At 28.0% G+C, this 24,504-nt stretch overlaps 1 protein-coding gene across 1 annotated transcript in view; it reads right to left on the bottom strand.

Annotated features, from left to right (window-relative positions):
• Window positions 1–24,504, bottom strand: part of LOC109603161 (uncharacterized) — a 57,193-nt gene that overhangs the window by 16,211 nt on the left and 16,478 nt on the right. Inside the window, exon 3 of the mRNA XM_049968408.1 lies at window positions 5,053–5,974. Coding sequence (XP_049824365.1) covers window positions 5,053–5,929 — 877 coding nt within the window. The 5' untranslated portion in view covers window positions 5,930–5,974. The remainder of the gene's footprint in view (window positions 1–5,052; window positions 5,975–24,504) is intronic.

Genomic DNA, 24,504 nt, shown 5'->3' with positions numbered 1-24,504 from the left:
TAAAACTAGAAACTATTCTATAAAATCAGTATTAACAATTTGAGTTTTAGAGCATTTAGTGATCTATTTAAAAATGATTAAAGGTTTAGTTACTGCCATTAAGTTTTAATTGTAGTAAATTAGTAACAACAATTTTTGATTTGAAGAGTCTCCAGTAATCACTTTTGAAATAATTAAATCTTTTGGTAACTATCTTTCAGTTTTCAAAACAAGACATCTCTTTACTAAAGTAGTAATATAAATTTGAGTTTTAGAGGTTCCTTAGTGATTTCTTTTAAAATAATTAAAGATTTGGTTACTACTTATAAGATTTTAAAACTAGAAACTATTCTATAAAATCAGTATTAACAATTTGACTTTTAGAGCATTTAGTGATGTGTTTAAAAATAATTGAAGGTTTAATTATAGTAATTTAGTAACATTAATTTGAATTGTGGATGTTCATTTGTGATCTCTTTTAAAATAACTAAGGATTTGGTTATTATCTTTAAGATTTTTTTAACTAGAAACTATACTATAAAATTACTATTATTAATTTGAGTCTTAAAGTAGTTAGTAATCTCTTTTTAAATAATTAAAGGATTAGGTAGTATAGTTAGTATTGTAATGTCACTTTTGAGATAATTAAGTGTATGTTGAGAATAATGAACCACCTCCTTTTTCCTTAAGCCTTTTCCTACATCTATTATGAAACATCTTCTAGTAATAATATGCAGAATTAAAATAAATCTTCCTTTCTCAGGTAAGAAAACATAATAATAGGAAGTCACTTAAATAATAAATTAAGCATGCTATTAAAGCTTGAAGAGTTTTCTAACATTCAGCAAACACTCAACAAATATAAATCGTTTACACAGTAATATCAAATAATTGTAAGATTAGTAAGACGGATATAAAACGGAATTCTCGTTAAATATGCGTGCAAAATTGAATTAATTCAATAATAAAACGCATAATGAACATAACTGCATTTTACATTAGGATGTATGACTGACTTACGTAACATTTAATCTTGAATAAACATGTTACGGTTGTTATTTTTTTTTTCATTAATAACTTGTGCTAAATATAAATGCATTAAAGGGCACGCCCATTAGGTGCGCACTGGTTGTAGGCGCATGTTGTGTTCAAACTTAAGTTCCCACGTAAAAATTAATTTGCACGATCCACCAATTTAATTCCCAGTTCGTTGGAAAACACCCGGTTTCGTTTCCTATAAAATTAGACTGGTCCAAGAATGGTAACTGTTCTTATTAAATATCAACGTTCAGCTTTAATTACCACAATTCTCTCACGATACGTTGTTCTTCCTACATTTTTATCTGCGATTCAGATACCCAAGACATTAATTAAGGTGCACGCATGTAAGAACAGTTACCAAATAGGTTTGTAAACCAAAACAAATCGGTTTTACATAAACCAACGACCGGTGAATTTAAAATTTTTAATTCGGTTTTACTTTTGCAATTATAAGTTTTGTTTTTTCCGGTCGCGTACTATAATCGAAACGGCCGACCAATAATTATTAATCGATTGCGACACGCGTTACATAATCATGCCGTTCGTGTCACGTGAATTTGCCCATCGGAATGTGCAGTTTTCGTAACGCGACCCATCCATATTAGACGTCGTCGGCCATTTAAGACCGCTTTTATGACCATTGTTTACGACACGACGAGGAAGTTTTTAATTTTTCTCGTTTGCGTATGGGTTTTACAGCTAGAAAGCGTCATAATTGGAAATCCCCGTTGGGCCGGGAGACACCCCGTTTTAAAAACGCACGAAATTTATCGACGGAAATCGGCGGAGAAAGTCCGAAATTCGAAGGTGTGCATCCTCGCGAAAAAAAAAGAAAGAATTATACAAAAATCTTAATGTACCCGGTCTAACCTACCTGCCCGCGAGATGAATCCGAAGAGAAAGTTCTGTCGTGCTCGTAAGAGCGCTAATGGCCGAAATATCGGCTCGTGATTGACGTCGACGTGTGAAATGGGAGGCTTGAACTTCGACACCCGGGCCAGATGGTTCGGTTTTTGGGTGTTCGTGATTTGTAGCACAAATTGAGATTCAATAAGTGAAACGTGATACAGTGGCAAAGGAAAGATTTTTTTTAATGATAATCTGTGAAAATATGTGTGGAATTTTGGTTTTACTCTTTTCAATCAATGAAAGAATGGAGACCAACACTAGTAGTACCAGTAGTACTCTATATGGAACACATATTTTTATTGAATGAAATGGTACATGAAACAACGTATTTTTCTTCTACCAAAACATAAAGTTATGACCAGAATCAACTCGACGTTTTAAAATGGAAGATGCTAGTAGTACTAGTAGAAGTAGTCGAATAGGATCGTATATTTCTATGGAATGAAATATTTCATGGAATAACAAATTTTGGTTCCATTAAAATATAAATTTATGTATAAAATTAAGCCAACAATTTCAAATGGAAGAGGTCAGTACTACTTGCAATAGTAGTCAAATCATCACACACTTTTCCATGTTGTGAAGTAGTTCTTCTAACAACAAACATTAGTTCCATCAAAATATAAAATCAAGAGAAAATTTACCCGGTGTTCTGAGATTGAAGAGGCCAGTACTACCAGTAGTAATAGTCTAGAGTAATCACACACTTCTTTGGTATGAAATGGGTCATGAAACAACGTATTTTTGTTCTACCAAAACATAAAGTTATGACCAGAATCAACTCGACGTTTTAAAATGGGAGATGCTAGTAGTACTAATAGAAGCACTCGAATGGAATCATATATTTCTATGGAATGAAATAGTGCATGGAATAACCAATTTTGTTTCCATTAATATATAAAATTATGACTAAAATTAAGCCAACAATTTCAAATGGAAGAGGTCGGTACTATTAGCAATACTAGTCAAAAGTGATCACACACTTCCATGTTGTGAAGTAGTTCTTCTAACAACAAACATTAGTTCCATCAAAATATAAAGTCAAGAGCAAATTTAACTGGTGTTTTGAGATTGAAGAGGTCAGTACTACCAGTACTAATGGTCTAGAGTAATCACACACTTCTTTGGTATGAAATGGGTCATGAAACAACGTATTTTTGTTCTACCAAAATATAAAGTTATGACCAGAATCAACTCGACGTTTTAAAATGGGAGATGCTAGTAGTACTAATAGAAGCAGTCGAATAGGATCGTATATTTCTATGGAATGAAATATTTCATGGAATAACAAATTTTGGTTCCATTAAAATATAAATTTATGTATAAAATTAAGCCAACAATTTCAAATGGAAGAGGTCAGTACTACTTGCAATAGTAGTCAAATCATCACACACTTTTCCATGTTGTGAAGTAGTTCTTCTAACAACAAACATTAGTTCCATCAAAATATAAAATCAAGAGAAAATTTACCCGGTGTTCTGAGATTGAAGAGGCCAGTGCTACCAGTAGTAATAGTCTAGAGTAATCACACACTTCTTTGGTATGAAATGGATCATGAAACAACGTATTTTTGTTCTACCAAAACATAAAGTTATGACCAGAATCAACTCGTCGTTTTAAAATGGGAGATGCTAGTAGTACTAATAGAAGCACTCGAATGGAATCATATATTTCTATGGAATGAAATAGTGCATGGAATAACCAATTTTGTTTCCATTAATATATAAAATTATGACCAAAATTAAGCCAACAATTTCAAATAGAAGAGGTCGGTACTATTAGCAATACTAGTCAAAAGTGATCACACACTTCCATGTTGTGAAGTAGTTCTTCTAACAACAAACATTAGTTCCATCAAAATATAAAGTCAAGAGCAAATTTAACCGGTGTTTTGAGATTGAAGAGATCAGTACTACCAGTAGTAATGGTCTAGAGCAATCACACACTTCTTTGGTATGAAATGGGTCATGAAACAACGTATTTTTGTTCTACCAAAATATAAAGTTATGACCAGAATCAACTCGACGTTTTAAAATGGGAGATGCTAGTAGTACTAATAGAAGCAGTCGAATAGGATCGTATATTTCTATGGAATGAAATATTTCATGGAATAACAAATTTTGGTTCCATTAAAATATAAATTTATGTATAAAATTAAGCCAACAATTTCAAATGGAAGAGGTCAGTACTACTTGCAATAGTAGTCAAATCATCACACACTTTTCCATGTTGTGAGTAGTTCTTCTAACAACAAACATTAGTTCCATCAAAATATAAAATCAAGAGAAAATTTACCCGGTGTTCTGAGATTGAAGAGGCCAGTGCTACCAGTAGTAATAGTCTAGAGTAATCACACACTTCTTTGGTATGAAATGGATCATGAAACAACGTATTTTTGTTCTACCAAAACATAAAGTTATGACCAGAATCAACTCGTCGTTTTAAAATGGGAGATGCTAGTAGTACTAGTAGAAGCAGTTGAATAGGATCATATATTTCTATGGAATGAAACAGTACATGGAATAACAAATTTTGTTTCCATTAATATATAAATTTATGACTAAAATTAAGTCAACAATTTCAAATGGAAGAGGTCGGTACTACTTGCAATAGTAGTCAAAAGTGATCACACACTTCCATGTTGTGAAGTAGTTCTTCTAACAACAAACATTAGTCCCATCAAAATATAAAGTCAAGAGCAAATTTAACCGGGGTTTTGAGATTGAAGAGGTCATTACTACCAGGAGTAATGGTCTAGAGTAGTACTAGAAGTAGTATACTTTTATAGAACGAAATAATCATAGGAAATCGAATTTTGGTTCCATTAAAATATAAAATTATGATTATTTCAAATGGACTAGTGGTAGTACCAATCTTTCTTAAAAAATAAAAACGTTAATACAATTTGACATTAAAGATCTTAAACTGTAAACCACCTTCACACAATTACTGTGTAATTATTTATTTTATGAAACAGTTACAGTTTAAATGACAGGAAGAAACCGTATCTAATTACAGCAAACAAGTTCATTTTTTGTCTTGTCTTAATCTCCCACAAAATTATCCGAAACAATAACCGTCACAGTTAACCCAACATCATCTTAAAGCTTGACTATAACTCACCACTGGTGCTTTGGTTGTCCAAAGTGTTAAACCTAGTATCGGGGGCGTCCGGCGAGTCCGGACTGGGCGGATGATCCGACCCTATCCCGGAACTTCCTCCGCTACTCTCCAGCCTCCTGCCCTTCACATTCTGCCCCACAATGTTGGCATTCAGGCACCTCCTCAGCTCAATGCCCGTCAAGTTCCCCTTCTGCCTGTGCACCGTGTCGTAATCCCTCGGCGGCAACAAAATGGGCGAGTTCTTCTTGCCCAGCTTCTCGCGCAGCTCCGCCGCCACCGAGTCGTACAGTGTGGTGATGCGGGTGGTCTCGACGGCGAACCGCTCCTCGCTGGACTCGCTCTCGCGCGTGCTGGTCCCGGTGTCGCTGCCCACCGAGCTCTCCACCTTCTTGTGCTCCTTCTGCGGCTTCAGCCGTCCCTCGATTTCGGCGAACTTCTTCTGGTTCTCCGGCCGCTCAATCAGCGTCTGCAGCTGCTGCTTGAGCACCGTGGCCGTCTCCAGGCTGTCGCATCTGTAGGCGTGCACGTGCAGCGGACACTTGGTCACCGGATTGAACAGCAAGAGGATGCAGGCGATGATGTCCTCGTGCTGGTACACGCAGGTTATGGTGTTGTGGGGGATGAAGTGCTTGATGGTCTCGTTTTTGGGCTTGGAATTCTTCGGGCCCTGCGACACTATGTTCTGGACGATCTTGAGGCCCTTGTGCGACACCTGGAGGGTCACCTTGAACGGCTCCACATCCTTCTCGCGCTCCTCCAGGTGCTTGATGACCGGGAGGATGTACTCGGTGCCTCGCAGGCCCTTCGACTCTTTGGCGCCGAGGAACCACACGTAGTACGACGACTTTTTTATGTCCTTTCTGAGTTTCAGCGCCATCGTTTCGGGGTGTGGGGCTCTAGGTGCTCGCCTTCATGGTACCACCTGGAACAAAATGCAAACGATGCATTGGGGCTGTCACGTTTTGAAAGTGTGTTTGTGTACCGAACGTATCGGTACGACGTTAATGGGTTTTAATTTTATTTTGCCGATTCGAAGGTGAAAGGAAATGTGTACGGGTGCGATTAATGTAGGGACATCTACGACTAGGAAGCGATGTGAAAGTGTGCAACAAACAGATCACTTCGATGCAAGCTCAGATTTTATCTCTCAGTGATCTGTTTTAATCAATTACAAATATGTCCGTGAATTTGTTTTCTCCCTATCCTTATTTTGTTGCTTAGAAAATGTTTTCAGTTCCTTCGTTTCCGTTTCTGTCACACACAGCATCCGCTTTGATTTACTAGTTTGTCAGTGGATGAATATGGATGAGATGTGATATCAAGTTGGAGATAAAAGAGAAAATGTTGTTAAACTATTTGTCAAACTGAAGAGGCTGAGAACAGTTGTAAAAGGTTACCGTGTTAAAATATTTTAAATCAGTGTTAATTGTCTCACAACAATAGAAAGAGAAATCAAATTATTGTTTACAAAAGAAGTTAATTCGATTATTACAACGATATTTTAAGATCAACTTAGATTAAGTCAATTTACCATGAAGTTTTATTTATATTTAAATGCCTGTAAAATGTTATAACTATTATTTAATGAAGTCGTGTTTTATTTAAATAGGAACCCGAGAGAAAAATTTAGACACGTTTCTAATGATAAACAAATTACACCGCAAGGTTAATTATTTAACAAATATACAAATTAAACCTGTTAAAAAACAGTAATTAATAACCAGTAACGAAAAGTTCAATAGTTCACATCTTACAAAACTTAATAATATGTTTTTAATTGGCTGTAATGAGTTTGAATGAAAATTAATTAACTTTGTATCCAGAGAAAGTATTTTTACGGCAGAAAATAATAAAAAATAATTACTTACATTCAATATTATCTTATTCAATATATTTTGATTACAGTTTTACGTAAAACAAAAATTTTTAATTACAGTATTCTGTAAAATATAAATTTATTAATTTCAATATTATCTAATTGATATTTTCAATACTGTTTTCTGTAAAACATAAATTTTGAATTACAGATTTCTGTAACCTGATATTTTTTGAAATACCTACAAAAATTGTTTAAACACTCAAATGTACTTTTGAACATGAAAACTGTGCTAAATTAAATGTCTCAGTTTTCAATGAAAATATTTTATGTATAAACAACTGATAAAATGATAATAAAAAATATTAATTTCATTCAGTATTATTTGATTACATATTTCTGTAATTTAAAAATTTCACTGTTGAAATTGTGACTCTAAAACTGGTTGAAATTGAATAATAAAATGTCATTACATATAAAATTAAAAATTAATTATCTTTGTTTTTAATGAAGGTATTTTTGAAACAGGAACTATGAGAAAAGAATAAACATTACTCTATTTCAATGTTATCTAATTAATACATTTTGATTACAGGTTTCTGTAATACATAAATTTTGAATTACACATTTCTGTAACCTGGATTTTTTGAATTACCTAAAAAAAATTGTTTAAACACCCAAATGTACATTTGAACATAAAAACTGTGATAAATTAAATGTCTCAGTTTTCAGTGAAAATATTTTTGAATAAATAACTGGTAAAGTGATAATAAAAATATTATTTCATTCAGTATTATTATAACAGTATTTTGACCACACATTTCTGTAATTTAAGCATTTCAATATTGAAATTGTGACTCTGTAACTGTTTGGAACCTTAGAAAAAATTGAATAAACTGATGTTATTACATATAAAATTAAAAATTAATTATCTCTGTATTTAATGAAGGTATTTTTGTAATAGAAACTGTGAGAAAAGAATAAACATTACTCTATTTCAATGTTATCTAATTAATATATTTTGAATACAGGTTTCTGTAATACATAAATTTTGAATTACAGATTTCTGTAACCTGAAATTTTTTGAATTACCTACAAAAATTGTTTAAACACTCAAATGTACTAAAAATGACAATAAAAAATATTAGTTTCATTCAATATTATTTAATTTTGAGTATTTTGACTACAGATTTCTGTAATTTGAAAATTTTAGAGTTGAAATTGTGACTGTAACTGGTTTGGGAAATCATTTAAATTACAGATATCTGTAAATTTAAAAATTTTTAAATGCAGATTCCTGTAAACTGAAAATTTTAAAGTGGACAACAAATCGAAGGAGCAAAAGTTTACGTGTCGAAAAATGATTTACAAAGCAAATTGGCTTTCGCAAGTTGTAAAACTGTAGCACTACAACCGCGGTGAATTCATAAATTAACGATTGCAATGGTGCATGCTTTCAGCGTGCAAATCCGAGTCGAGTACAACACTTGACGGCTGCGTTCACGGTCAATACTCTCGTAAAGTCGTAATCTCGCATAGGCCGGTGTAGAATATCAAACAGTTCGTTTACGTTAATGTGGGCAAAATAAAACGAGAGATAAGACCGTGGAACGTACGACATTTTCTGCCAACAGGTTGTTCTAATCGTCGTTCGCCCGTTAAGTTTTCTTAATCTGGTTTTAAAATTTATAAATAGCTCCTGTTTGATAAAAATCATAAAGGAATTATAAGTTTGAACCTGTGAAACGTCTAAAAATAGACATTTTTGGTTAGTTTAAGAATTTCAATTACAGGAACCTGTATCTCAAAACCGGTCACATTACAGAAATCTGTAATTTAAACATCCTTACCAAACATATCATTTAAATACTGAATAAATTTAATATTTTTTTGTTTTTCTTATAGTTCATCACTGTAACATTTTATTGAACATTCCTTAAAAAATATTTTAAATAATGATGTGATAATTTTAAGGTTCAGCAATTTATTGAACACTGAAACATCCGCAATAGACATTGAATTAACATTAGGTGTGATCAAACCGTATTACTATTTTTCTGCGGTTGCGACCTTTAATTGAATTTGTACATAAATTTGTCTAATCGAGAGCCTTGATATTTAAAACATTTGACTCATAATTTGAATATATCAGATAGGTCATGGTCTTTGTTGCTTCTTCTCCGCTTTCCAATTTTTTATGTAGACAATTGTATTTTATTTACTGTTGCTGAAATAGGAATTAACTAATAATTAACGTTATTGGTAATTAATGGAGTCTTTAAAATATTTTTAAAGGTTAATCATCAACATTAACGTAACATTTTATAAAATATTTTACATTGACCAAATAAAATAATTCATGTAATTTACTATAAATTTTCGATTACAGGGTTCTGTAATTAACAAATTTTTGAATTACAGTTTCCTGTAATGTCTGATAACACTTTGAATGGGTTGAATGATTCCTTTTTGACTTCTTTACTTAATAAAATGCTTGACACACGTTCCCGACGATTAATTTATTCCGTAGTTATCGAAACCGAGACGACGGATAGCCCGAAGCGCCACAAAAAAATCGATATGACCGAGTTCCACTCCGGATCGTCCTAACGGGAATCGATTTATTTATTTATTTAATACGATCGAACTGTAACGACCGAAAGATGGGTTTCACGGTGCCTGAATGCAGGGAATAATTTTTTTTTATTCTTAGCTGGATTTTAACTGTTTTAATGGCCACGATGTGAAATAATTGCCGGGCAATTTAGTGTGAATTTTAAGGCTTCAAAACTGTACCATAAATTAGTTTTTCGTTGCTGTGAGTAAGTAAGTTGTGAATGGGACCATTAGGCCACGCCCGTCGCGTGCGCAGTGGGTTTGTGCGCACGGTCCCAGTTTCAACTTGCACAACACCAAAGTAACGAAACTGTTGATGTGTTTGCAACGTGACAACATAATTAGCGGCCGTATCGGGAGTATCGAATCGACAAAACAAACAACGTGAGCGTTGTAGATTCGATTTTCCCCTTTTTGCATTTCTTGAGGCCACTTTTCACTTCCTCGTACGGTCCGAAACGGATTAACGAGGCGGCAATATGCAAATCCTTGATATAATTATCTTGTGGAGAGTAAAAATAAAATGCTGATAATTAATGTCACAGATGTGTTGCAATCCATCGGAAATAAGATGGAATTTGTTAATTGGACGGTTCATTTATTTTTCTGATTGGTGTGTCGTAATTTTTCTACGTGGAACTTTCATAACTTCTGTAATAGGACAAAAATGTTAATGATGTGTTTTTATAAAATAATTAGTAACATTGTTCAACGGTGTTATAAAAATTAAATATGTGATTCTTAATTTTGACTTAAACTGGTAAAATTTTTTGAAAATTTTTCTTGCAAATATTTCGAAAACAGTACATTCGGTACATTCCAAGAATATTGTACGTACATTCTAAGAATGTCCTATTCATATTCGAGGTAAATACAAATGTTGGTTAATTTTTCACAAAAAATACATTTGTTCTTTATTTTGTGATAATTTTTGTTCATTTTTTTGGTTCAACTCTTGAAAAAGTACATTCAGAATGTTCTCAGAACATTCTATGCATATTCTAAGATACAATATTCTTCTTATAATGAATGTAAATTGAAATTTTTGTTAATTTCTTGTTTAAAATACAATCTTTTTTTAATTTTGTAGTAGTTGCTTGATTTTTTTTAAATAATAGTTTAAAAAAGAAATATTAAAATTCTGTTGGTCCTAAAATTATTAAAATTTTGTAAATATATTTATCAAAATTTGATTTTTTATCTCTTTATTGCAAATATTTCGAAAATAGTACATCGGTACATTCCAAAAATATTCTAAGTACATTCTAAGAATGTCCTATTCATATTACAGGTAAATACAAATTTTAGTTAATTTTTTATAAAAAAACACATTTGTTCTTCATTTTGTAACAGTTTTTGATCATTTTTTTGGTTCAAATTTTGAAAAAGTATATTCAGAATATTCTCAGAACATTCTATGCATATTCTGAGATACAATATTCTTCTTATAATGTATGTAAATAGAAATTTTTATTAATTTCTTGTTTAAAATACAATTTTTTTTTAATTTTGTAATAGTTGCTTGATTTTTTTAAAATAATACTTTAAAGGGGAAATATTGAAATTCTGATGGTCCTAAAATTATTAAAATTTTGTAAATATATTTATCAAAATTTGTTTTTTATCTCTTTATTGCAAATATTTCGAAAACAGTACATTCGGTACATTCCAAGAATATTCTAAGTACATTCTAAGAATGTCCTATTCATATTATAGGTAAATACAAATTATAGTTAATTTTTTATAAAAAAACACATTTGTTCTTCATTTTGTAATAGTTTTTGATCATTTTTTTGATTCAACTCTTGAAAAGGTACATTCAGAATATTCTAAGAGTATTCTATGTATGTTCTGAGAATATCCTGTGCATATTTTATATAAGAAAATTTTTTTAATTTGTTGTTTTTTCTTAAAAAATGCATTTTTTCTTAATTTTGTTAATTTTGTGGCTCCAACTCTTGAAGAAGTACATTCTTAGAATATTCTAAGAACATACGTACCTCGTTAAAACATTTGTTTGTTAATTTTTTGCTTATAATGTGTTTTCCTTGTTGTCACATTTTTATGTAATAATAGTTATGATTATAAAAGTAATAAAATGATTTTAAATTAAAACTTACAACATACGTTTTATGATAATGAAAGTATTTGTTAATTTTTTAATTGTATAAAAACTAAAAGTGTTTTTGATGAAGTCCAAACCGAAGAATACCTCATAAAATTTTAATAACCATTCATAAAATCATTTTCTATATTGAATTTATGAAATGTCACTAATTGTAAAACGTACGCAACACATTGCCAAACCAAAAATAAACAAATCTAAGCCCGACAACATATTGGCAACGTGTTTGCGTTTCTGGTTAATGCAGTGGGAAAAACGAAGTAAACTTTAGTCACTAATTACGAACGATAATTAGCCCGCACGCATTATTTATTTCAATCGTTAATTGCACGTCCAAGGTTGGTGAATCGAACTGGCTTATCGGCGACAGTTTGTTCACATTTCTGGTCAAATTCGATTCCGTTCAATTTTATTTTTTTGGTTAGACCGCAAATCGTTTGTTGGTGTACAATCTCCATTATGTGTTCGAATCGTTTATGTAATTTGCGTGACTATAAACTGAACGGTACTTCGTTGGTACTCTGAGCTGAGAAAAAACCTGATGATGTTCCCCAAAATGTCGAATATATTGAACGCTCATTAAATTCGATTTCGACACCAAATAAAAAAAAATGTGGGCACACCTATGATATAATAGATCTCCGACATGATTTACATAAACGCTTATTGTTTATTAAATATCGCACACCGTGAGATACACGTGGTTATATAAAAAGTGAAAGTGCATTTGACATTTCGTTTGATAATTGCGAAAAAATTGGCACGACGAAAAATTCACGTCTAACGGAAAACTCGACGTAAAAATTTGAAAAATTAAAAACGTGACAAGGCCGCCTCATTGTCCAGATCTCCATCCAAGGTAATATGGGGGAACGTTTAATTAATTAATAATCGAAACTGAATAGAATCCAACGAATGTGGTCTACTTGGGAAATATCACTCCAAGGTTGATGCTATTATCTATCAAAGATCTGGAGCAGCTTTTATTGACTTTGTTTGAGTTATACTTGCGACACAATTACGTTTTTTTCTGCTGTCATACATATTTGTATTATAATAAATTCCTTTAAAACTTCGATAAAGAACTTTCAAGGAATTTTCTGTTGTAAGTCAATATACTAAAACAAAAAAAAATAGAATTTTTTAGAACATTTTCAATATCTGGATTATCAGGATTTCAATATTTATTCTTCACCTTATTAGTTACAAAAGTTCAAAAAAAAAATTATAATAAATACCATAATATTTTATTAAAAAGCTCATTTTAAGTAGGAAAAAGTTATAAATTTGTATTAATGTATATAAAAATAGTAGTACCATAAAATGTAGATAGAATATTCTTAGAACTTGCATAGAATGTACTAAGCATGTTTTCATAATTTTGCAGCAAAACGATGAAAATTCTGAAATGTATTTCAAAAAATTTTCAGCAATTTTAAGATCATCATGATTTCAGTATTTCTTCTTTAACTTATTATTAAGAAATGTACAAAAAAATTAATAAGAACTACCATAAAATTTTCTAAAAAATGTAATTTTTTGGTATAAAAAAGTCAGAAACAAAAATTTGTATTAATATAGAATATATATAAAGATAGTAGTACCATAGAATGTAGATAGAATATTCTTAGAATAAGCATAGAATGTACTAAGCATGTTTTCAACATTTTGCAGCAAAAAGATAAAAATTCTGAGATATATTTCAAAAAGATTTCAACAATTTTAAGATCATCATGATTTTTGTAGTTGTTCTTTAACTTATTATGAAGAAATGTACTAAAAAATTAATAAGAACTACCATAAAATTTTTTAAAAAGTGTAATTTTTAAGTATAAAAAAGTTATAAACAAAAATTTGTATTAATATAGAATATATATAAAAATTGTAGTACCATAGAATGTAGATAGAATATCCTCAGATTATGCATAGAATGTACTAAGCATGTTTTAAAAATTTTGCAGCAAAAAGATAAAAATTCTGAGAAGTATTTCAAAAATTTTTCAACAATTTTAAGGTCATCATGATTTCAGTATTTCTTCTTTAACTTATTATTAAGAAATGGACAAAAAAAAAATAATAAGAACTACCATAAAATTTTTTAAAAAATGTAATTTTTTGATATAAAAAAGTCATAAACAAAAATTTGTATTAATATAGAATATATATAAAAATAGTAAAACCATAAAATGTAGATAGAATATTCTTAGAATAAGCATAGAATGTACCAAGCATGTTTTCAACATTTTGCAGCAAAAAGATAAAAATTCTGAGATATATTTCAAAAAGATTTCAACAATTTTAAGATCATCATGATTTTTGTAGTTGTTCTTTAACTTATTATGAAGAAATGTACTAAAAAATTAATAAGAACTACCATAAAATTTTTTAAAAAGTGTAATTTTTAAGTATAAAAAAGTTATAAACAAAAATTTGTATTAATATAGAATATATATAAAAATTGTAGTACCATAGAATGTAGATAGAATATCCTCAGATTATGCATAGAATGTACTAAGCATGTTTTAAAAATTTTGCAGCAAAAAGATAAAAATTCTGAGAAGTATTTCAAAAATTTTTCAACAATTTTAAGGTCATCATGATTTCAGTATTTCTTCTTTAACTTATTATTAAGAAATGGACAAAAAAAAAATAATAAGAACTACCATAATTTTTTTTAAAAAATGCAATTTTTTGATATAAAAAAGTCATAAACAAAAATTTGTATTAATATAGAATATATATAAAAATAGTAAAACCATAAAATGTAGATAGAATATTCTTAGAATAAGCATAGAATGTACCAAGCATGTTTTCAAAATTTTGCAGCAAAAAGATAAAAATTCTGAGATATATTTCAAAAAGATTTCAACAATTTTAAGATCATCATGATTTTTGTAGTTGTTCTTTAACTTATTATGAAGAAATGTACTAAAAAAATAATAAGAACTACCATAAAATTTTTTAAAAAGTGTAATTTTTAAGTTATAAACAAAAATTTGTATTAATATAGAATATATATAAAAATTGTAGTACCATAGAATGTAGATAGAATATCCTCAGATTATGCATAGAATGTACTAAGCATGTTTTAAAAATTTTACAGCAAAAAGATAAAAATTCTGAGAAGTATTTCAAAAATTTTTCAACAATTTTAAGGTCATCATGATTTCAGTATTTCTTCTTTAACTTATTATTAAGAAATGGACAAAAAAAAATAATAAGAACTACCATAAAATTTTCTAAAAAATGTAATTTTTTGATATAAAAAAGTCATAAACAAAAATTTGTATTAATATAGAATATATATAAAAATAGTAAAACCATAAAATGTAGATAGAATATTCTTAGAATAAGCATAGAATGTACTAAGCATGTTTTCAAAATTTTGCAGCAAAAAGATGAAAATTCTGAGATATATTTCAAAAAGATTTCACCAATTTTAAGATCATCATGATTTTTGTAGTTGTTCTTTAACTTATTATGAAGAAATGTACTAAAAAATTAATAAGAACTACCATAAAATTTTTTAAAAAGTGTAATTTTTAAGTATAAAAAAGTTATAAACAAAAATTTGTATTAATATAGAATATATATAAAAATTGTAGTACCATAGAATGTAGATAGAATATCCTCAGATTATGCATAGAATGTACTAAGCATGTTTTAAAAATTTTGCAGCAAAAAGATAAAAATTCTGAGAAGTATTTCAAAAATTTTTCAACAATTTTAAGGTCATCATGATTTCAGTATTTCTTCTTTAACTTATTATTAAGAAATGGACAAAAAAAAAATAATAAGAACTACCATAAAATTTTTTAAAAAATGTAATTTTTTGATATAAAAAAGTCATAAACAAAAATTTGTATTAATATAGAATATATATAAAAATAGTAGTGCCATAGAATGTAGATAGAATATCGTTAGAATATGCATAAAATGTACTAAGCATGTTTTCAAAATTTTGCAGCAAAAAGATAAAAATTCTGAGATGTATTTCAAAAAGATTTCAACAATTTTGATATCTTCATGATTTCAGTATTACTTCAACCATAAACTACCATAAAATATAATATTTATACCAATAAAATATATAATTAATGGCAGCAATAAAATTGATTAACAGGAACATTTCGTATTATAATTATTGGCATCGATCTCACATAACAAAAACAAATTACAGATGTAAATACCGGGCACACTTTGAATAAACCATTAATCAACTCTCACCTGTCGACGAACGATGATTTCTCGTCATTCATATATATGTATCACTGTTTTTTTTCTATTTAACCCACGTTTCCTGTATCAAACCAGCAACTAACTGTAACAACTAATTGTCGCATCCACCGATAGCGGCAAAAAGCACTTTCACACATCAAAAAATCATAAAACTTAAAAACTCCGTGCAATTTTATGATGACGTACGAACGGTCCTTGTGCAACGTCGTTTTTAACGACGACAGGTTATTTGCGATCTAATGGCATTTCTTATTGTGGCCGTGATTGTTTTCATTTTATTTCGGGCTGATTTATTGACTGTGCTTTCGATTGAAACGTCCTTTGTGCCGCGAGCTTTATCGTCCATAAACGGCGTTATTATTAACGACACCCCGCACATTTTTTTACGTAACATTCGATGGTGCCACGTAATTTTCGGATCGGGGCCAATCAGGAAACGATGCTGGGTGACATCATCCTCTATAAAAAAAAAAAAATGGCAGGCAAAAGCGAAAGGCAATCTCACGAGAGGCAAAAATACGGAAAAATCGATCGACCCAATTTAAAGTTTTAAATAAACAAATCTAATGTGTTTGGGTGTCAGGAATGTGATCGGGTGGGCGATTTGCATTTTAAACGGTAATTATTTTTTCGTTTGTTACGTTCTTTCATTGTTCACCGACGTATCCGGACTGCCCACCCACCGTTCCTACTTTCTACCGGCCATAAGGTGTAGAAAATAATAAATATTGCTAATTGTTTCGTCGTGTGATCCTATGTTTAATTAGATTTGTTGCGGTTTACGTTCGTTACATTGTGTTGATTGCGATGAGGCAACTTTTGTATGCCAAGATGGTAATTAATTAATGCAACTGATTAATTTACATAAATTTTGGGATTCTAAAAATCATAAGGAAGTTTTCGGTCTGGTTTTTGGTTTCCATCTGTTCGTCATTTATATATTTAATGTTAAATTTTAGTTTTAATGATTAATTTCTCACTTTCAAGGCTTTAATAATTTATTCTAATCGGTTAATTTAAAATTATTGATGTAAATTCCGTAAATAACTAAATATAAAATTTACAAAACACTTTCTTATTTGGTATTCTTATTTTTATGGTGTATAAGCAATAGTTTTGATGATAATTTTATTTTATTTGAATTTATAAAAATTATTTGAAAATTTCAAAATATTCATGAAAAACTTCAAAGGGTGTTGTTCTATGGATATTCTACATACAATTTATGTTTATTTCTTGCTTGTAATTAATTAAAGACACATTTTTAACTTATTTAGAGCTTTAGAATTACTGAAAATTTTCAAAAATGTTTATGACAATACGTCTTTTCTTGCTGAAGTCTTAAATATATACATAGCACAATTTATGTACATTCTATGAATACTCTATGTATTTTCTATTTTAACATGTTGATATATAACTTATATTAATTTATAACTCTTTAAAAACATCTTGCTTTTAATTTTTTGACACTTTTTGTTGTGACTTTGGTCTTTAAACTGCTTAAGTAACAATTTTAAAGAAGAAACATGGAAATTTTGATTTAGATTTACAAAAATGACCTAAAATTATTTGAAATTTTCAAAATACATAACAAAAATTTGAGTTTTTAAGGCAGAAATTTAGAAAACATGCCTAGGACATTCCAAGCATGTTCTATGGATATTCTAAGTACATTTTATGCTTATTTCTTGCTTGCAATTCTTTAAAGACACATTTTTTTATTTATTGAGAGCTTCAAAATTATTGAAAACTTTCAAAAATGTTTACCAGAGTACGTCTTTCTTGCTGAAGACTTAAATATATACATAGCACAATTTACGTAAATTCTATGAATATACTATGCATTTTCTATTTTAATATGTTCATATAAAACTTATATTAACTTATAACTCTTTAAAAACACCTTGCTTTTAATTTTTTGACACTTTTCCGTAATGACTTTGGTCTTGAAACTGCTTAAATAACAATTTTAAAAAAGAAACATGGAAATTTTGATTTAGATTTACAAAAATTGCCTAAAATTATTTGAAATTTTCAAAATATATAACAGAAATTTGAGTTTTTATTTGATGATAATTTTCTAATGTGACATTTAATTTTAAACTACTAAAATAAATATCTTAAAGAAAAAATATAGTAATTTTAGACTTGTGAAGAAACAGTTGGTCCACTAATTCATCAACATGTTCATGAAAAAGTTCCCATTAGCATCGATATAGTTAAAATGAACAGTTCATTTGTAGGTGAACGGGAAACAAGTTAAAAATAATAATACAATATATTTACAATGTTTTCAACGTAATTAATATAATGTTAATCATTAATTAGCGCCGTATCCTTGCAGGAAGTCATGTGTAAGAACTGTAATATGCGTTATAATGGAAAATTGTACTCGCTCTAGTCAGTTCCTGCATTCGCAAATCATAAAATTTTTCATCTTAATTAATTGACTGCTTTATTTAACAAATTTTATCTTTATCACATTATTAATTTTAATTAATATCAAAGATTTGTGTAAAATTATTGGGCGCCATCTTTGTGTCACTTTTATAAATTGTAGTACCCACTTAATCCGTCATCGATTTGGGCGCCAAATTTGAAAATTAACCATTATTTTGAGGTAAGTTATTCAAAAATAAATTGTTACGAGACAAATTTTCGGCTGAGCTCATTAAATTGAACAACCCATATTAAGTTAGCGGTGTCCGCGGATTCCAAAGGCCACCGGCATCGACGTGACGCAACCGACGGATAGGGCAAAGTGGGCTGGACCTCTCCCGAGTTCGTGACCATGGCCTGTTCGATATGCCACAAACGAAACACGTCGAGAAGATGAGTCTAATCTAATAGAAAAAAAAAACTGGTCCACGATCAATTAGAGATTTTTAATTAATTTCCATCGACGATTGGGACGACGCCGAATTGTGGTCGGGTGACGAGGCGGATTTTTTTTACTTTTTATATATTCATCTCGTCGGCAATTTGTCAGGTTGTTTAAAAAGTGTGTCGCAACCCAGTTTCGCTGGCCGGTAGAACGTTTGTTGTTTCGGTGTGTGTGTCTGTGTTTTTTTTTTCTGTCGTGGACGGTTAGAAAACAAATGTCGAAACGATAATGAACGGTGGAGTTTTCGTGTTGGACAACATTTTTGGAACGGGTCGATTGTTAATTTGTTACAAAAGTGTGCAAGAATAAATAAATAATTTATGGAAATCGTTTTTTATTCAGGTTGAACAAGATTTAAGCAGATTGCAGTTGATGAAAGTAAAATTTTGAATATTGAATTTTATTTAACATATTTTTAATAAAGAATATTTTAATATCAAGTATAAAAATATTTATTTTAAATTTAAAAACTTACAATATAAAAATATAAATTTAAAAGCTCTCAAAACAAATGTTTATTATTGTTATATTATAAAGTTTCTAAATAAAATAAATCAGATATAAATATAAATAAAAATATTAAAAATTATTTATTTTATTATAATCAAATTATTTATTTATACTTTAAAAGTATTAAAATATTTACTTCAAATTTAAAAACTCTCAAAAGAAATATTTTCAAAAATGTTTATATTACGAAGTTTATAAATGAAATAAATCGGAATTAATATAAATAAACATATAAATATTAAAAATTATTATTTTCAAATTTGTTTCTTATGTTTATATTACGAAGTTTATAAATGAAATAAATCAGATAAATAAATATATAAATATTAAAAATTTTAATTTTTAATACTTTTAAAGTATTTTATTTTAATCTATTTATCTAAGTATTTTATTTTAATCAAATTATTTATTTATACTTTAAAAGTATTAAAATATTTACTTCAAATTTAAAAGCTCTCAAAATAAATATTTTCAAATTTGTTTATTATTCTTATAGTACAAAGTTTCTGAATAAAATAAATCGGAATAAATATAAATAAACATATAAATATTAAAAATTATTTATTTTATTATAATCAAATTATTTATTTATACTTTAAAAGTATAAAAATATTTACTGCAAATTTAAAAGCTCTCAAAATAAATATTTTCAAATTTGTTTATTATGTTTATATTCCAAAGTTTCTAAATAAAATAAATCAGAATAAATATAAATAAACATATAAATATTAAAAATTATTTATTTTAATATAATCAAATTATTTATTTATACTTTAAAAGTATTAAAATATTTTCTTCAAATTTAAAAGCTCTCAAAAGAAATATTTTCAAAAATGTTTATTATGTTTATATTACGAAGTTTATAAATGAAGTAAATCGGAATTAATATAAATAAATATATAAATATTAAAAATTATTTATTTTATTTTAATCAAATTATTTATTTATACTTTAAAAGTATTAAAATATTTACTTCAAATTTAAAAGCTGTCAAAATAAATATTTTCAAAAATTAAAAATGATTTATTTTATTATAATCAAATTATTTATTTATACTTTAAAAATATTAAAATATTTACTTTAAATTTAAAAGCACACAAAATAAATATTTTCAAAATTGTTTATCATTGTTATATTACAAAGTTTCTAAATAAAATAAATCAGAATAAATATAAATAAACATAAAAATTATTTATTTTATTATAATCAAAGTATTTATTTATACTTTAAAAGTATTTTAAATTTAAGAGCTCTCAAAATGAATATTTTCAAAAATGTTTATTATTGTTATATTACAAAGTTTCTAAATAAAATAAATCAGAATAAATAAAAATATAAATCTTAAAAATTATTTATTTTATTATAGTCAAATTATTTATTTATATTTTAAAAGTATTTCAAATTTAAAAGCTCATAAAATAAATATTTTCAAAAAATGTTTATTATTGGTATATGACAGTTTCTAAATAAAATAATTTAGAATAAAATTCATTTATAAAATTATCAAAACTTTACTTTTTTTAATAAATAACCTTTGTTTCAAGTATCCCAATTAAAGCTGGTTTTTAACCTTTAACGTTTTCAATTTAGAACTTTATACAATTTATGCAACAATTATCTGTAAGGTATAATTACACAAATTAAACAATGGATGTTCAAATCAGCTTCTAATTAGGCATTTAAATTTTAATTAATTTGACCTCATTATTTTTAAGAATTTTCATTAACATCAACGTTAATTCAAAGTATAAAATATTTTTTTAAAATAAAAATTAATAAAAGAAATAATAAATTAAGTTATTTATTTTTACAATTCTGTGAAAACTTTTGAGAATTGAGCAACATTTTGGTAAGTTATAAAACAATGTTTCCCACATTATTAAATATTGTTTAGAAGTAACAAGGATGTCTGAAGCCTTTACGTAATTTAATTAAATAAATTTATTAAATATAATAATATAAAATTTCTACAAGATAAAAAGCTAATTAATAGTTTTCAACAATTTTTTTCTACAATTTAAACTAAGTATTGTGTAAAGGTCAGAAAGACGGAAACTTAATAAAAATCTTTAAAAAAACACACAATATTAAGACACTAATTAAGTTTTTACTGCATAATTTTACACGACAGGCAACAATAAACCAGAAACAGGAAAACGTCGATAAATAATTTTAATTACTCCTTTTTTTCACTTCAAATTACTTTTTAAAACGAATCGAAAACTTTCCAAGATAATCACATGGTTTTTTTAGTGTTTAAATGTGTTTTAATTGTAACTGTATGAATTGTAAGTGGGTTAATGTTGGTATTTAGTTAAAATAATATTTTTAACAATTAATTAATTAATTAATTAATTAATTTTCTTCTTTGTTATTTCTTCCAATTTTACTTTTCTAATAAACCACATCTGGTAAATTCTGGCTTATAAGGTTAATTGAAATCAGATGCCAAAGACTTAATAGTTAATTTAAAGTTATGCATAAATCTGTGACACGATTACGATTTTCGTTTTTAATTGTCCACGACCATTTCGAATGTAGGTAAAGTTTTTCTATTGCGAAGTTAACGGTTGATTCTCGTTGACTGGTACTGCTCGTATCTAGTGGTTGACCTTCGTTAAACGAAACTGCATGGTTCTGTCTAGATTCGATGGTGCAACGTTCCGAACCAGGGGATAATCGATACGGTTTTGTGGCCAAAAATGATTCGAATGTGTGGGTGGACGTGGGACGAAATTATGTCATAAATTACCAAAGAATTCTAAATTTAAATTGATGATAATTTATTTGTTCCTGGCCAAATTAAAGCAAATTTAATTGAACTAGTCAAAATTAACTATATTGATACAGAAGATCTGACCAAAATCTCTGTGAAGTTGTTCTACTGTAAAATATTCAATTTTTAAGATTTTTTAATTAAATTAATAAAATTAATACTTTAAAATATGCTGAATTGAAAAGTGAAAATTGCATGTTTGCACCTTTTTTGGTTTTCTCACCATAAATTGTTATATTAAAATTTATGTAACCGAAGAGCTGACCCAAAAACTCTGTGGAGTTGATCTACTGTAAAATATTAAATTTGTAAGATTCTTCAATTAAATTAACAGAACTAATACTTTAAAATATGGTGAATTAAAAGGTAAAAACTGCATGTTTGAACCTTTTTTGGTTTTTTCACAATAAATTTTTAAAATCACATAAATATTTGTGTGATCGAAGAGCTGACCCAAAAACTCTGTGGAGTTGTTCTACTGTAAAATATTCAATTTTTAAGATATTTTAGTTAAATTAACAGAACTAATACTTTAAAATATGCTAAATTAAAAGGTGAAAACTGCATGTTTACACCTTTTTTAGTTTTCTCACAATAAATTGTTAAAATCATATAAATATTTGTGTGATCGAAGAGCTGACCCAGAAACTCTGTGAGATTGTTCTCCTGTAAAATATTCAATTTTTAAGATATTTTAGTTAAATTAACAGAATTAATACTTTAAAATATGTTGAATTGAAAGATGAAAACTGTATGTTTGCACCTTTTTTGGTTCTCTCACAATAAATTGTTAAAATCATATAAATATTTGTGTGACCGAAGAGGTGACCCAAAAACTCTGTGGAGTTGATCTACTGTAAAATATTCAATTTGTATGATTTTTAAAATAAATTAACAGAATTAATACTTAAAAATATGCTGAACTGAATGGTGAAAACTGCATGTTTGAACCTTTTTTGGTTTTCTCACAATAAATTTTTAAAATCATATAAATATTTGTGGGGTCGAAAAGCTGACCCAAAAACTCTGTGGAGTTGTTCTACTGTAAAATATTCAATTTTTAAGATATTTTAATTAAATTAACAGAATTAATACTTTAAAATATTCTGCATTAAATGGTGAAAACTGCATGTTTGCACTTTTTTTGGTTTTCTCACAATAAATTGTTAAAATCATATAAATATTTGTGTGACCGAAGAGCTGACCCAAAAACTCTGTGAGGTTGTTCTACTCTAAAATATTCAATTTTTAAGATTTTTCTATTAAATTAACAGAATTAATACTTTAAAATATTCTAAATTAAATGGTGAAAACTGCATGTTTGCACTTTTTTTGGTTTTCTCATAATAAATTGATAAAATCATATAAATATTTGTGTAACCGAAGAGCTGACCCAAAAACTCTGTGAGGTTGTTCTACTCCAAAATATTCAATTTTTAAGATTTTTTAACTAAATTAACAGAATTAATACTTTAAAATATTCTGCATCAAATGGTGAAAACTGCATGTTTGCACTTTTTTTGGTTTTCTCATAATAAATTGTTAAAATTATATAAATATTTAACCGAAGAGCTGACCCAAAAACTCTGTGATGTTGTTCTACTCTAAAATATTCAATTTTTAAGATATTTTAATTAAATTAACAGAATTAATACTTTAAAATATTCTGAATTAAATGGTGAAAACTGCATGTTTTCACTTTTTTTGGTTTTCTCATAATAAATTGATAAAATCATATAAATATTTGTGTGACCGAAGAGCTGACACAAAAACTCTGTGGAATTGTTCTACTCTAAAATATTCAATTTTTAAGATATTTTAATTAAATTAACAGAATTAATAGTTTAAAATATTCTGAATTAAATGGTGAAAACTGTATGTTTGCCCCTTATTTGGTTTTCTCACAATAAATTGTTAAAATTATATAAATATTTGTGTGACAGAAGAGCTGACCCAAAAACTCTGTGGAGTTATTCTACTGTAAAATATTCAATTTTTAAGATATTTTAATTAAATTAACAGTATTAATACTTTAGAATATGGTGAATTAAAAGGTGAAAACAACATGTTTGTTTCTTTTTTTGGTTTCCTGTCAATAAATTATTAAAATCACATAAATATTTGTATAAAAAATCATCTTAATCCATTGACCAATTAACATACTTAATCCATTCTAATTAACCAATGCACAGTTTTAGTACATAATCAACAATTGCAATTAAATTAATTCAGTTCCCATATTGATTATAAAAGAGCACAATCCACAAAACATAATCCAAGTATCATTTCTCATAATCGGTTGCATCGAAACAGGTTAAGTGTCGGTGTGGCTTACTTCCCACATTAATTCAGCCATTTGTTCTGACTGTTATGAAATAAAATGAAAATTAAACCATTGTTGTCACTTCACTGATTAAAAATTAATTAACGATTAAATATTTTTAGGATTAAACCTGGACATTAATCTCAGTCTTACTATAGAG

The sequence above is a fragment of the Aethina tumida genome, chromosome 6 (assembly GCF_024364675.1).
Source record: "Aethina tumida isolate Nest 87 chromosome 6, icAetTumi1.1, whole genome shotgun sequence".
Lineage (NCBI taxonomy): Eukaryota > Metazoa > Arthropoda > Insecta > Coleoptera > Nitidulidae > Aethina > Aethina tumida.
Note: the sequence above shows the minus strand (reverse complement) of the source record. Positions and strands in the feature narration are given on the sequence as shown.